The following is a 15,978-nucleotide window of genomic DNA, read 5'->3' on the forward strand; positions in this document are numbered from 1 at the left end:
GTTGCATTAGATTGCACAAGTGTTCCTAATAAAGTGCTCAGTGAGTGTATATCAGAGAGAAAGGGCATGATGGAGGAAATGAAAAGATTAGGAACAGGAGCCAGATTAAAGAGAGCACTAAAATGTGGTGTTAGTGGGCAGGACAGAAGATGCTTGATCAGCTATGTAAGAAGGAGACACTGTAGGAGTTAACGGACTCCAGAAGGTGGCATTAATGCCACAGTTTGGAAGCCAGCTGCTGTTAAATCTCAAAGATGAAGAAGGTCAAAATTTGTATTTTATTATTATTATTATTATTACTTTATTTAACCTTATGGTACAATTTCTTATAGGAACATTGCTACAATAACAGTATACAAAAATTATAATAAATACTTAAAGCAAAACATATTTACATTCCAGGAGTCAATATATCAAGTTTCAATTAGATTTCAATACATAACTGAGACACTGAGGCCCTATCAACAAAACAAACTCTGATCCTTTACTTAAGTAAAAGTACGAATACAGCAATGTAAATATGCTCCATTACAGGTAAAAGTCCTGCATGAAAAATCAAATTATATAAGTATTAGCAGCAAAATGTGGTTAAACTATTAAAGTAAAAGTAGTGGTTTGGTCCCTCTGACTGATATATTATTATATATGACATCATTAGATTATTAATACTGAAGCATCAGTGTTAGAGCAGCATGTTACTGTTGTAGCTGCTGGAGGTGAAGCTAGTTTCAACTACTTCATATACAGTTGGCTAGTTTAGTCCAGTGGTTCCCAACCTAGGGATCAGGCCCCTCCAAAGGGGTCACCAGGTAAATCTGAGGTGTCGTGAGATGATTAATGGGAGAAGAAAGAGGAAAAAACAAAGTTCTGATACACAAATCTGTTTTCAGTTTTGGAATTTTTATCTAATCTTTGATTTTTTTGGTGAAATATTGTATCATTTGAACATTTGAGTGAGAAGTGAGAAATGAAAGGTTTAGAGGGAAAAATCACTATTTGGTGGAGCTGTTAACAATTCATAGACATCTGAAATGTGACCCCGACAACACACTGCTTTATGTAAGACGACAAAAGCCAAAAAGGTTGGAAACCACTGGTATCATCTTTAACAATGTGTTGTATTTCAAACACTTGTTCTATTATCCATTGTGTCAAATCTTCATCTGAAAACCAACTAAAGCTGTCGAAAACTTTAATAAGTTTAAAGTAGCATAAAATGGAAATACTCAAGTAAAGTACAAGTACCTCAAAATTGTACTACTTATGTACAGCCCTTGAGTACCACTGCAGATGACTCATGAGGTGGCAAAAATAATTAAATAAATAAATAAAAACACAAAGTCTTGATCAAAACACTAGAAACTGCTTGACAAAGTTTTTGTATTTACTGGTGTGTATCAGCTAGTATTAGTAAAACATAAAATATCAAGAGGAAAAACATATTATTTGTCCTCCACATATCGAGTTGCATGTGAATTTTGTCCTCGGCGGCACCCGTAGCCTGCGACATGGGATGACGTTGCGGCCGAGGAGGAGGAGTTCCTGTTAATCCAAACATCGACGAAGCAGCATCCAAAGCAATTTATTGATAAGCGATTTCTCTACACAGCACCGATTTGAACAACAGCATGGCTGCTCAGAAAATAAACGAAGCTCATGAGCACATAGCTAAAGCTGAAAAATGGTGAGTTACGACATAAATCTCGTCTGTTTTCCGTCCAGGAAGCAGCAGTTTGTTTTACTACTGATGTTAACGTTAGCTACGTTAGCTCTAAGGCCACTCAGGCATTTTCACCAGACGTTATGCGACAAACAGTGACAGTTTGTTGCTAATTATGACTGTATCACCATTGTATTGTAGATAGATTTAATAAGATCTGCTTAATAAATGTTGTCTTGATCTGTAATTGTCAATCAACGGATCGTGTAACAGATTCTGCTTGTTTCAGAGGTTCATAATTTGCTCATCATGTATTTTTGTAGCTTAAAGACAAGTTTTACAAAGTGGAAGCCAGATTTTGACAGTGCTGCATCAGAATACGCCAAAGCAGGTAATCTAAAATCAATTGTTATTCTTTTCTTTAGTATTAAGGCTCTATTAGCTCTAATGTACTGAGCCCTGAAAGTCCCGACAGGTGTGAAACATTTAACCCTTTATTAATGACTCATCATCATTTATAACTGCAGGCCTGATGACTTATCAGTGACTGTGACTATTAAATGTCCAACCTAGACATGTTTTAAGATGTATATACAGTACTTTGAATAATAATTTGTATCTGATATGGTTTTTTCACCAAAAAAACGTGTTAAAATTGCATCAGCTCCTTCTCCTTCATTGAATAATAACAGAATCTATGAATATACAAATATTTTTCATTTCAGAAATGTAACTGCTGGACACAAGATGTCTCCTACTGCAATGTAAAGTCAATTCTCAGTGATTGTGCACTGGAGGCTTCAAGTTTCCACATCACGCTTATGTCAGTTGAAGACTGGACCAGAATTGGCTCCAAACTAGTTGTGATGTCACAAATCAGGCTTGTAGGCTTGTCCCTTAAAACCAGATTCTCGATGAGCACAGAGAAACTTTCCTCCTTCAGCAGATGAATGTGAAAACAGCCTTCAAGTGTCAAACTCTGCACATACATCATTCTGCAACATCCAACTGAAAGAACAAAAAGAACGTATTTTTGAGCAGAGGGGGACTTATCAACACCCAAGACTTACTAAAGAAATACTGAATCTTCTTTTGGGTGAAACTAGAAGACAAAAAGGCAAAACAACACATTGAATGTTTCAGTTGATTGAGGTAAAACATCTGTAATAGTACCAGTCTAGTATTACCACAACAACAATTATATAAAGCACGTTTAAACAGGCTGCAACATGCTGAGACTGCATTCACTCTGGCTTGGCTTCCTGTAAGTCTCTGAACAATCAGCCAAGTCGACCATCAGGATGTTTAGAGCCAAGACAGGCTGAATTTAAATGTTTCACACTTTCTGCTAAGTCATCAGGTCTGCAAGTCATTAATAAAGGGTTAGTGTCTTATATGGTCTGATTCATCAGGTCTGCAATATATTAAATAATATTAATGAAAATGATTAAAGTCTGCAGTTATAATTGTTAATAAATGGATTTCCGTCTGGATGCTCTGCAGCTCTTCCTTTCTTTCCTCCTTCATGTGCAACAACAGCAGGAATTTCATTGTATGACAGTCTGAGGTGAAAATGAAACGTGGTTAACTGAGTTGTCTCCATTGTATGGTGGCTGTGTATGTCTGAAGTTGGTAGGCTGTATGTTGGAGACACATATGAATTTATAGTAAATTATCGTGAGCACACAATATAATAACATGTTTGTAAAGTATCACCTTGGAGCTGAATGGTTTCCTGTCTGCCGCTTCACTATCCTCTATCCAATAAAGGCAAAAATGCCAAAAAAAAAAAAAGTATCACCTTTTGGGACTTCAGAGGCTCTGTACTAATGCTTTGACAGACGTCACATTTTGTTGTTCATTTCAATTTCTGTGTCCTGCTTTCAGCTGTGTGCTTCAAGAACGCCAAGCAGTATGATCAAGCAAAGGACGCCTACCTGAAGGAAGCTGAATATCACACAGAGAACAAGACGTATCCTCACTGTAATCCTTCCAGAGCTGAATGTCATGACGTTGTTGTCGTTGTTTTGTAATTTCCTTAACTTGTCCTGCAGGCTTTTCCACGCTGCAAAGTAAGTATCTTATTCTAAAGCTTTGTTTTTACTCCGTGTTAAACATAAGGGCTGCATTTATTTTTTACACCAACTTTCTTTCTTCTTCTTATTCTTCAGGGCTATCGAACAGGCAGGTATGATGATGAAGGTGAGTGCAGCCACTGTGTAAAAAGGTAGATATAGATAAAGTGTCTGCAGCAGAATAATAATTTTTGCTGTGTTTGCACTGCAACAGGAGCAAAAGAAGATGCCAGAGGCCATCCAGTACATAGAGAAAGCCTGCATGATGTACATGGAGAATGGGACTCCAGACACTGCTGCCATGGCTCTGGACAGGGCTGGAAAGTAAGAATAGCACCTTATTTTCTACACTTAAGAAGAATACTGCCAGGTTAAACTTGCACCTGTCAGCTTTTAACATTAAAAGCAACCAACTGTTAATTATGGTAGATATTTTATAGGTTTATTACGGATACATGTAATGAATCAGCATTTTCATTTTTGAGAATAATCAAAGAATTATTGCACACACTACTTATTTATATGTTTGTTATTCTAATTTGAGTATCTGGCACTGTGTCTTTTAGTCTCGTGAGGTTAAAATTCTGTCACTGAGCAAACATTCCCTCAATCTAAAACATATTCTTTTCATCAGACTGATAGAGCCGATAAACCTGGAGAAAGCTGTTGACTTGTATCAGAAGGCAGCCGGCGTCTTTGAGGTAAGAATGAGCCTCTAGCGATATCTGAATTATTTCATTTTGTTTTGTTTAGTTAATACATCCTCATTTTCTGTCTGTAGAACGAGGACCGTCTGCGTCAGGCAGTTGAACTTCTGGGCAAAGCCTCCAGACTTCTGGTCAGGTTAAAAAGGTGAACAAATAAATAAAAAGAAAGTGGATGGGAAAACTAGCCTTAATCAACAGTGCTGCCAAATTGTAACTGGCAGTTTTTGATAAAAGCCAGATCATTTATAGCGTCTGTTGTGCTTTTTTAGGTGAATTCTGTTGTAGAAAGCTGGTCTGTTACTGTTACACACCGTAACTAAAAGTGTTTGAGCTCGTTAATTTGGTTGCTACTTTAAAAGGTTTTGCTTTTCAGTTCAGCAGTTATAAATTGAAATATTTGGATTCACCTTCTGTGACAGGTAGACACAAAAAACGCAAAACTGTTTCTACATGGTGATCAAGCTGTGCCTTCAATCTGATCTAGAAATGTCGCTGTGTTAAACTGCAACACCTGCTCCTCATCCATCCTCACTGTGTTCCTGTCTCTCTCTAACCAGGCTGGATGAAGCAGCAGTCGCACTGCAGAAAGAGAAGAACATGTACAAAGAGATCGAGAACTTTCCTATGTGCTTCAAGGTGAGTTACCTTGTTTTTATGTCACTAGATTCTCTGTGCACCTTAAACAAAAAGTCAGTCTATTAAGACAACCAGTTAGAATTGAATTTCTAGTGTAGGCAATGCAATTTTTATTTCAGCAGGTTATATATTAACCTTAATATACTAACCTAATATATTAAGTTGTAATGAAACAATACATCAGGATAAATTGATAAAGTTTTGGTGCCCTCAGGGTAAAAAAACAACAGATCTACCAATGAAGCAGCAGTTTGTAGTATTGAACTATAAGGAAGATTCATACTAATTTCTGGTCTGTGCTTTTCTCTCTCTTTTTTTTTTTTTTTAGAAAACAACGGCTCAAGTGCTGATTCATCTCCACAGAGGGGACTATGTAGCAGCTGATAAATGTGTCAGAGAAAGTTACAGGTATGAGGATTTGATTTAGTTTTATTACATTCTGTCATATCTGTCATTTGTGGCCGACTTTACTTCTGCTTCACAGTCAAAAGTTGACCCCCAAAAAAAAAACAAAGACATGCTGGTTGTGGCCGGGCTTTTGTTTACCTGTTGGCATTACCACAAGTTCATTGTGTAACGCTGCTGCCACTTAAACTGAGGATCATTATATGAAGTGCTGCTTGATCTTCCGCCAGTCTACCCGGCTACAGTGGAAGCGAAGATTGCGTTGCCATGGAGACACTACTGCAGGGCTACGACGAGCAGGATGAGGACCAGGTGTATCGTGTGTGCAACTCACCTTTACTCAAATACATGGACAATGACGTGAGTATCGGTCACACATAATCACAAATAAATGTGGTTTTAATTGTTTTTTTAATGTTTGTTATTGAGCCAACAGTGTGTTTGGCTGTTTGGCTTCAGTCTGATAATGACAGATATGACACATTGAAAGCCTTTAGTATTAAATATTAGCATTTAATACCACTATGTAATGAAATTATTTACTATTTTTATTTATGAGTTCTTGAATTTTACTTCTTTGAGCAGGCTGTGACTATTTTTCCTGTTGTTTTAAGACTATTTATATTTCTATAGAGTGCAAAATTAACACCAAAACAATGCAAATTAGCAATAATTTATTTATTAATCATCTTGTGCATGTATCTATAATGACAACACCTGAAAACACTGACACAGGACAGTGTGTCTTTGTAACTTAAAAGATATTGAAAGATCATTTAATTAACTTGTTAAAATCCTCAAAATGACGTCACCTCCTTCTCCCTCAGATCTAGAATCTATGAATAAGTAGATTTTCATTTCAAAAGCTGAACAGCCGGCCACTAGATGTCTCCTCCTTCAATGTAAAGTCCATTCTCAGTGTTTGTGCCCTGGAGGCTTCAGATAACCACATCACACTTTTGTAACTCGCATACCGGACCACGATTGGCTCCGAACTAGTTGTGATGTCACACATCACGCTTGTAGGTAGACTCCTTGAACTCAGATTTTAAGGTGAGAACAGAGAAACTTTCCACTCTCAGCAGATGAATATGAAAACAGCCTTCTAGTGTCAAATTCTGCACATTCAGTGAATCTAAATTTTGAGCGGAGGAGGACTTTAATTGTTCTTGATTAAATAAGCAACAAAAAAAGAAACATCCTTTGTTAGTATTTATTTTCATTTTAATTAGTTTAACAGTTAAAAACTCAACTAACCTGCTTCATCTGAGCTGTGTGGGTGCACTTTGATCTGATTTGATCGACAACGCTGGCAACAGAAGCAACAACCCCACAACTGTCATCACATTTTGATTCAGATGTTGCTTAACTGGATCTCTGGCAGCAAAATGTTGCGTTCATGCAGGGCCTTTTAAATCTGGGAATTGATAACACACCTTATTCTCCGGTGCTTCACAGTACGCCAAGCTGGCCATTTCCCTGAGGGTACCCGGAGGAGGAGGAAAGAAGAAGAAGGCCGCAGCTGCTCCACAAGGTGGCGCTAGTGGGGCGCCAGCTGCCGCCGAGGAAGAGGATGATTATGAGGGAGGGCTGTGTTAGCCTTCGGTCTCCAGAGTGCCGACTCTACCCATCTGCCGCTCCACTACTACACCCTCTGTGTGCAAGTTAAAAAAAACCTTGACAAACCCTTCCAGATCTGAAGCCCAGATGGGTGGCTGTTGTGCAAAAAAAAAAAATAAGGAATAAAAAACAAATTAAAACCCCAACAGTTACAGTAAATGTTGCAGAAGAGTCGACCTACATTTAAACAGCCTTTTTAATTTGTTTCTTTGAGGTGGATCCTCAGTGTAATGAAAAATAATTCTTCAATGTTCAATAATGTATGAAAGCCTCCTGTTATATGTAAATGTTCTATTATTTCTCGTCTCTGTGAAACTGTAAATTTTGCTGTTATTGTTTGTGGGTAGAGTCTAAGAATGCTTATAGGTATATTAAAATCAGAAATAATCTTACATGCTGTATGTTTTAAAGAGTCGATCGGTGTATAGGTGTTCATTTGTACAGAGTTAATTTATTCAGTATTCATGGCTGCAGCCTGTTGAAAACTGTTACTGGAACAATATGCAATCAGTTTGTTAACGCATGTGTTCGGTATATAATGATATGTTGAATCCAAATCAAAGCTTTTGACTTGTGAATATTAATGCTTAGAAATGATTGACACTATTTTCCTTGACATCAGCGCTTATTCGAGACAATTATAAGAACAGTACAACTCCTGATGACACACAGCTTGTAGCCAGTTGTAGACTGTTTTTATTTGTCTACCTCCAGGTGTGTGTGTTTGTTATCTTGCACCTTCAAAAAAAACAGAATAGTCATGGCTATATCTTAATTTCTAACACAGCACAATCCTTTAATTAAAGCCACTACGATGAAAAAGGGACCATGCAGTGATTTTTTTTTTTCAGTGCATCCCCCACCCCTTGACATGCTCAGATTGTGTGTTTGTGACTTCTGTAAATGTGAGAAGCCCACTATTACAACATGCCTATTAAAAGTATAGTGTCCGATACCACAGTTAGAACATAACTAAAGGTGATAAAGGGATTGTTTACATTTTTTTTTATTATTATTTGTGCTGTTGCCCACTTCTTGTATATTCCTCAAAAGCATATCTCCAAAGTTTGCACATCAATAAACATTTCTGTTGTGTGGCATTTTATGGTCTCTGTGCATTTTCTTAAGTGAGTTATCAGACAGATTTTCCATATCAGTGTTGTCTCCACCAAAATGGCCCCTGACAGACATGTAATGACAGTAAGCTTCCTAAGACCTATTTATCTTTGATGAGGCTAATGCTCTCTCCCTGTTAATCGATGTTTGTAATACACATTCATGCTACTTTTACGATGCCCTCCTAACCCGAGACCCGAGGCCCTGAACGACTGTATGATGTAACTGTGCATTAGCAAGTCAAAAGTGGGCTTGAGTGTATATAAGTGCTGCTACTGGTGAAAATATAAAAATGCAAAACTGTTCCTTGTGTGAATTATTCCAAGTGTATCTGGCCTGACTCTTAAGTGTCATATTTGTTAAAACCGAGGTTAGCTTCAGTATTTACAAAAAGGGTACAATTTAGGTATCCACGTCGTAAATAATGATTTTGAAAAGTACTCCAGTAGCAGTTCGAGTTAGTGATAGACATTGTGTTTGAAGTAATTTGGTTTAACACAATTTTATTTAGGAATTTACACTGTAAATTTTGTCACAGCCCCTTAACAAGACAAGTAGAGTAACTAGACTATTTACATTTCCTGAAGAAAATGTGTGTGATTGCTGAAAGCTGATTTTTATTTTGCATTGCAGGAAGCTGAACAGTATTGAAAATCTACAAAAACTAATGTTGCCTGCAGGTGGGAACAAACCTATGACCTCATGTTTGCAAAACAGTAAAGCTATGCACTGAGCCAACATGTGATACAGCAAACGCTAAGACATTTGATACAAATTTGGTTTGTTTTGAGACATTTGATAAGATTTTTATATTTAGACTTTTAATTGCATAAAGAATTAAGGCTTGTATCTCTGACATTTGAGGACACGTGTTTGTGTTTGTGCCAGTGCATGCCAGTATGTTATGTCGTTTTTGTATGTAGTGTTTGTTTATGTTTGTGAGATAAAGGTGGTTTTGAATTTTGAATGAAACCTGAAGGTTCAAGGTGACTAACAGTTAAAAACAGAGAGAGAGAGAGAGAGAGAGAGAGAGAGAGGGGTCTCATTAGAAGGACTGTGTTTTGCAGTCTCAATCAGCAGATTAGAAGCACCTGTGTGCGTCTGCATATTTTTTTCCGCCTTCGTCTCTACTGAGTGCTGCCCTCAGCAGGATTTAATCACAACCTTTGGATCTAAAAGTGGGCCAGAAGTAGCAAGATCTCAAACCACTGGACTATTCAGATACACTGTTACCTGTCAATGAAATATGACAGTTTTTTAACATTCATATCAATCTGAATATTAAGTAATAATATTACTGGAGTTGCATTGAATGATGGTACATGGTACAACATATTAAACAACTTCTTGTTAAATGTTATGAGCTGTTATCTAACTCAGAACCTTGTAATGTAACAGGGAAAGTTGACCATTAACAGGGTTTAACCATGTTATAAAGCTCCGTGTTTATTTGCCAGCGGAGGATCCCTGAAATACTGAAAACAAATTCACATGTTGTCAAGGAAAAATTGATTTGCCTAAAGCAAAGCTTCTAGCTCAGAGATTTTTACATTATTAGTGGCAGCAGGATTTGCTGAGAACAAGGAAGTACAATATGGATATATAGTGTTTGAAGGAAGAGAGAATCTGCAGGTTTAATAAATGGGAGACTGACAGCCTGCAGGTTGTACTGCAGTCAATGAGAACTTGACAGGATTCTTCCTATCAATTAAGGTTTAGATCACAAAAACTACAACTCTGATGATAAATATATTTACATTTTGAGAGAGATGAGGCTTGTTGCAACATTTTAAGTTATGATATGTGCTTGGGGAGTTAAAACTGTGGGAGTAAGACGTGTTTACATTTTTTTTCCTGGTCAAATCTCTGCTCTCCCCTTCGCCTGATGATGTCACACTAATGAGATCTGAAAACTGCTGTAATAGTCCTCACTTATTAAATTTGACTGACTTCAATTGATACAAGAGTATAAGAAGTATCACAACACAGAATGCAACTTTGAAAATTCAGAGTTTTGTGAACGTTTTAAAGTCTGAATTGGGTCTGTGGGATAATTGATGTCTGAGCAGTTGAGTTTCAAAGTGACACATTTTCCAACTGAGTTGGATCCAATTCTCCCAGATACTGGCATTATAAATTTTGATGTTAAAAAATTCATATAAAATCGCTGGAATATGCTAGAAAACAGAAAAGTAATACCACACATCTGCCGAATGAGCCGCACAGTTTGACATTTGAATGTTTTTTCTAGCACAAAGTATGCAGCAGTTGAAAAGGTCCAAGAAACGTACGGAATGTGGAATAATAAGTTGCGGAATAATAAAGAGTGTGAAGAACAAAGTGTGATTGCTTTCAGCAAACTGAGGGGAATATCTGGCTCTTAAGCTGCTAAATGCTCCACTATGTTCACTAGCAACACCCTAACTGTGTCTGTTTGCTGTTTGGCGCTGAGCAGGTAGTGTACATTGGGTTTTGTAGAGTTTTTTCTTTGAAAACAGCTGCCTGCTGCTGCCGGAAATGACACTATAAGAATGCTGAGAGTGAACCAAAACAGTAAAGTTGCAGCTGCACAGCAAAACAATGAGCTGAAACTCGTTATAAAGCTCCGTAAAGCCGAGGGGAGCTGCAGAGTCGGGGGATAATTCTCTGTAGGTTCATCACTACGAGCAACGCCTCTCACATTACACACTGAGATTTGATACACTGTTATTATGAAAAATAGATTATAGCTGCTTTAATATTCAGTTTAAGGGGTGTATATTCCCAAATTATCACAAACCAACTGACACACAATGATTATGGGGGCTTTGGGGCTCCTGAGGCTTTGGGTAGTTGCAGCGTCGTTCCCAGGTTCTGTTTTCAATCAAAATCCTGTCCACACAGGATCCCTGCCGGCTCGCTCAGTGCTTTTCCACAAGGAAGCAGAAGCTGAAAGCAAAACTCGACACCTTTCCATTTGTTTTATTTGCACATCTCTGGACCTCTATCATACCACATTGCCTTAACATACGGGTACAATTTCACATTTCATTCCACCGCGCCATGTCCCCCTTAAACTTATATGTACATGTAATGAAAATTATTCATGGCAATAATGAAGTTTTTCTTTCATGCTACAATGTCCTCTAATGCATAGTTTGGACCAAAGAGCTTCATGTTTCAGCCCTTTGTGTGAGGAATCTTTTCTGAGTGTTTTTCTTATTCCTTCCTTGACGACTGAACGCACGACTGTTGGTGACACAGTGCGGAGTTCAGAGTATGAATGTTAAAAACAGCGAGAGGTTCACAAGTGCACTGAAGAGTCTACCACTTAATGCACATTACCCTGATTCAGAAACAGCCCTCTGCTGGTCTTGACTCAAGCCAACCTGTAGATGATTCAGAACGTGGATGATTGGCAATTAATCTCATTCTCTGTGAGGAAAACAATCCACAGCATACATATACATATATATATATGTATATACTCTCTTAATTCAGTCTTTCCTATGCAGTAAACATACTAGGTATACAGTCCATCTCACCAGATTTCTGAACAATATCCACATTACATTTCATGCCACTTAAATAGTTCTTTCTACAGTCTCATACTCTTTTAGATCCATCAAAGCCTACATATTGTAACATATAACTCATACAATGAATATCTGTGAAAACAGCTCTTCCTGAGAAAGATATGTAGTTGTTAAGGGTTTCAATTTTTCTCATACAAACAAAATAAGGCAAGTAAATATTGTCTGATAATGTTTTCTTCATTTTATCTCTGGAGTGGCTCCCATGTGGCCTCTGACGTTTAAAAAAAAAAAGAAGAAGAAGAAGAAGAAGAAGATGGTCTTTATGTTCATGTGTCTTTGTCAGAACCAGCCTTTTCCATCCACATCCTTCAAAAACTTGGAGGAACAAGAGCTCAATATTGCACAGTCCCACAATCCAAGCGTTCCAGTTGGAGAAAAATATGAGATTGTGCTCATGTGGTTTATATCTGCGTGTGGGAAGCCCTTATAGATCAATGTTGCAGCCTGTTTGAGCTTCTCTCCGCCTACTGTGCGTTTGTTAAAAAAAAAAGAAAAAAAAGAAAAAGAAAAAGCAATACAGAGGAGCGAAGAGCAGTTGGGAGCAGAGGAACTTAGCAGAGTTTTTAAAAATCTATTCTTATATTTGGTTGGGAACTTTTTAAACCGGTTGACACATTTTATTAAAATTGTCCTAAAAGATGGCTCCGTCTCCCATCGCTAACCGTTTTATCCACTGGAGGCCAAATGGAGCCAGGTTTCGCAAGATAAATACAGCACCAGCAAATTTGTGCTCAAATGTTAATAATATAACTGTCATTGTTGTTGTTTTTTTTAATCACTGAAGAGTAAAAAATACCAGTTTATAACTCAGAAAAGTGTGGAGCTAACACTGTATCGCTGCCCATCAGAGCTCAAAGAGGAAAGAGTGCTGCTTTGTGCTCCCTCAGCAGGCAGAGGGGATGTTAATAGCTGCTCACATCAACAGAGCGACACCCCAGTGTCTCTGAATGAGCCGCTCCTGTCCGAAAAGCTCTAACTCTCCGTCTTTTGAGTATCACTGAGTTTTCTCCCGGGTCCACTTGATCATAGTCTCTGGCGACCGGTAGAGGAAGATGAGTTTGGCGTACATGTCTTCCTCCAGGTCCAGCTCTCCCGTCTCTCGCACCAGGAAGATGTCTGTGCACAGCTTCAGGATGCGGTCCACGTTGGGCAGCTCCTCGAACATGATGGTGTGGGAAATGCCGCTGAAGAACTCGCGCACAAACTTGCCGATGACCAGAACCACCGAGGCGTACAAGCCCATGATCCTAGACAGGAAACACAGGAAGGAAATTAGACAATGTTCTATTTTTGGATTCCCTGAATGTTTTCTCTCTGGATAGTAGATAAAGACGTCTGCAACGGAGTGGAAAGGGAAAAAAAAAACACTGACATATGACAAAAGCTGAGAATGATGCTATAAAGAGAGGGTACATCTCTAAAACAGCTAATCCAACAGGCATTGTTAGTAAAACCTAAAGGAAATATCCAACGTCAGACACTCTTTGACTGTTTGTCAGTGGTTCTCAGGATGTAATATACAGTATTTTTGCTTTTTTGGTGCTCCCTCCTTCCTTCAATATACCCTGTTTACACTCAACCATCCAAGTTATTAACTAATCTCTAATGTTTTTTTGTCTGTATGCACACACATGAGCAGAAGACATAAGACTGTGGCTACAACTAACAATTACTTTCATTATCGGTTCATCTGTTGATTATTTTCTCTATTAATTGTTTGGTCAATAAAATGTCAAAAATAATGGTGAAAAATGACAATCACTGTTTCCCAAAGCCCGAGGTGACGTTCTCAAATATCTTCTTTTGTCCCGACCAACAGTCCACAACCCAAAGATTCAGTTTACTGTCATATACGTCTAAAGAAACCAGGAAATATTCGTATCTGAAAAGCTGGAATCGGAGAATTTAGACATTTATTTGTTTATAAAAATGTTTTTGAGACTGAAAAGTATTTGACTGCTTCTTTCATTCCACCCATCAAGATTTTTGTCTCATCTTCTGTCTGAAATAAACTATAATCTGCCGACCCCACCATTGTTTTTAAGGTGAATATAAATTCTGCACACTGCGCATCAAACACTAGTTTTCAGCTCTTCTTACAATACATCCTGTATAAACACGGTAAAATTCATTTGCTTCATTTGCTTTGTTACATCTTCTAAAACATGGTGGAAAGAGTGATAACATCTTAAGAGAAAGAGAGGCAGAACATTATAACTTAACTCGTACTCTGATTAAAAGAAAATCTTGAGCGCATATTTTATATGTACATGAGACTAATTCAAATCACCACATGCTCACTGACTGTACAGGTTCAGATAATAACCTCAGATAATGACTAAAATGTAAAATGTTTCCTAAAATGTTTCACCGAAGCAGAACAAATCTTATATATATCTCATATCTCATATTTATTTATTTTTGAATCCTTATAAATCACCACGTACCCGTATCCAGCCAGAAAGCCCAAACTGGGCGGGCTGACTTGGTCGCTGAACACGTAGACCTCCAGGCCTGCTTCATACTTGTATTTTTGACTCCTCTTCTCTATCAGGCCCAGCTGTGTCTGGTTGACAATCCACCATTCCTGGATCTGACCTGAGTCATTTTGAGTTCGCTTCAAGGTCAAACTTATGTTGAACATCTTTTCATCTGCAATGACGAGGAATGAAGTCATGTAATTCAATCAGCACTCAAAAAAAACAACAAACAAAGTACTTATTACTAATTATTCTGTATATATTCTAAATCAATTTAATCAAAAGGTAAATTAAAATTATGATTTTTCAATACAAAATCACTATTTTTAAAGCCACTATGTGTAGAATTTTTATGTGATTGTAGCATCTTTTAGATTATTCTGATTGTATATGTTTTTGTTTGTAATGGCGTTCATTCCTGTGAGACACAATGCATTTTTTCATATTACCATTCAGGAGCGTCAAAGTCAGACATTTTCAAATTCTAAACATGGTTGCTTTAAATAAATGCCCAAAGATGATTCAAACTTAATATTCCTACAAGTAGTATTTTAAAAAAATAGGTCTCAAGTTACTGAAAAGAGAATTTCCACTTTCACCAGAGGCTACTGAGTCATCTTTGCTGTCACCAAACCAACAACTACGCAAAAAGTCACAGTCAGGCGAATTTATACTGTGACAGAAAGTGTAAAGTTCACCTTTATAAAGATGCTCAACGGGTTTGGCATCTGAGTCACTGGGGGCTCGAATATAACGAGGAAAGATCTCCTTTAGGATTCTGCAGAAGAAGAGAGGCTGTTAGTGCAAGAAAACAAAGTCTAGAACTTTGAGTCTCAATATGTTGGAGCACAACCATGAAAAAAGAAAAAACAATCAGTATACATTTGTTAACAACAGGCTCATGGTTTCATATTTTTTAGTGTTCATATTAAAGGGATATTCAAAGAGAGATTTTAGGAAATACTTGTTTGTTTTCTTACCTAGAGTTAGATGAGATTCATAGAGATTCATATTACTATCATGTCTGTGCAAGTATGGAGCTATGGAGTCAGAAGGCGATTAGCTTAACAGGGGAAACGGCTAACCTGGCTTATAAAATATACCTACCAGCATCTCTAAAGCTCAGTAATTAACCCGTTATTTCTTGTTTGTTTAATCAGTACAAAAACAGAAATGCAAGAATGACAATTTGTGGTTGTAGGTGGATTTAATATGTTGTAACTATTTCTTGCTGAACAACAGCGGTTGCAGTGACTTCTCAGCATCTAAACTGCACAGAAGTGTTGGGCAGATAGACAAACTATCGTTCATCAAGAAATAATTACAGCATGTAACTCCTCTAAAACCACAGATTGTGTTTTTTTAGATCTCTGTTTGTAACAAGATACAACAAAAATGATATAATGTGTAATTAGTGAGTTTTAGAGGCACAATATTGAACTTTAGAGAGTGCCAGGCTAGCCGTTTCCCCTCATTTCCAGTCTTTATGCTAAGCTAGGCTAATCACTCCAAATCTATACTTAATGCACAAATACAAGAGAACTATCGAACTTCTCATCTAACTCTCAGCAATAAAGCACATAAACTTCTTAAAATGTTTAAATATTCCTTTTAACTTGCAGCACTTTTGATTTCAAGATCTTCTTGCAAGATATTTTGGAATATATTCTGACATGATGAGTAATCTACATGAATACACCCTCT

The 15,978-nt window shown here is 37.5% G+C and overlaps 2 protein-coding genes across 4 annotated transcripts in view; one reads left to right on the forward strand and one right to left on the reverse strand.

Moving 5' to 3' along the window:
• The first annotated feature begins 1,515 nt into the window (after positions 1-1,515).
• napgb (N-ethylmaleimide-sensitive factor attachment protein, gamma b) lies at positions 1,516-8,203 on the forward strand. Its single transcript, XM_067606437.1, has 12 exons — positions 1,516-1,684; positions 1,984-2,051; positions 3,548-3,632; positions 3,715-3,732; positions 3,832-3,862; positions 3,950-4,059; positions 4,370-4,436; positions 4,517-4,587; positions 5,000-5,078; positions 5,407-5,486; positions 5,714-5,843; positions 6,942-8,203. The coding sequence occupies exons 1-12, from the start codon at positions 1,629-1,631 to the stop codon at positions 7,080-7,082; spliced, it is 936 nt and encodes a 311-aa protein (XP_067462538.1). The 5' UTR covers positions 1,516-1,628; the 3' UTR covers positions 7,083-8,203.
• A 2,961-nt stretch (positions 8,204-11,164) lies between these two features.
• Positions 11,165-15,978, reverse strand: part of LOC137194489 (piezo-type mechanosensitive ion channel component 2) — a 96,377-nt gene continuing 91,563 nt past the window's right edge. For all 3 annotated transcript variants that reach the window (XM_067606435.1, XM_067606433.1, XM_067606434.1), the window contains 3 exons: positions 14,973-15,052; positions 14,242-14,446; positions 11,165-13,041 (listed from right to left, as the gene is read on the reverse strand). In XM_067606435.1, coding sequence (XP_067462536.1) covers positions 12,789-13,041; positions 14,242-14,446; positions 14,973-15,052 — 538 coding nt within the window. In that variant the 3' untranslated portion in view covers positions 11,165-12,788. The remainder of the gene's footprint in view (positions 13,042-14,241; positions 14,447-14,972; positions 15,053-15,978) is intronic.

Source organism: Thunnus thynnus, chromosome 12, assembly GCF_963924715.1.
Source record: "Thunnus thynnus chromosome 12, fThuThy2.1, whole genome shotgun sequence".
Classification (NCBI taxonomy): domain Eukaryota; kingdom Metazoa; phylum Chordata; class Actinopteri; order Scombriformes; family Scombridae; genus Thunnus; species Thunnus thynnus.

Bases quoted from the DNA above. Each gene is read 5' to 3' on its own strand.
- napgb (XM_067606437.1), top strand. From the start codon at position 1,629: ATGGCTGCTCAGAAAATAAACGAAGCTCATGAGCACATAGCTAAAGCT. The intron at 3,863-3,949 runs GTGAGTGCAGCC...GCACTGCAACAG, and splicing joins AGGCAGGTATGATGATGAAG to GAGCAAAAGAAGATGCCAGA. The intron at 4,437-4,516 runs GTAAGAATGAGC...TTCTGTCTGTAG, and splicing joins AGGCAGCCGGCGTCTTTGAG to AACGAGGACCGTCTGCGTCA.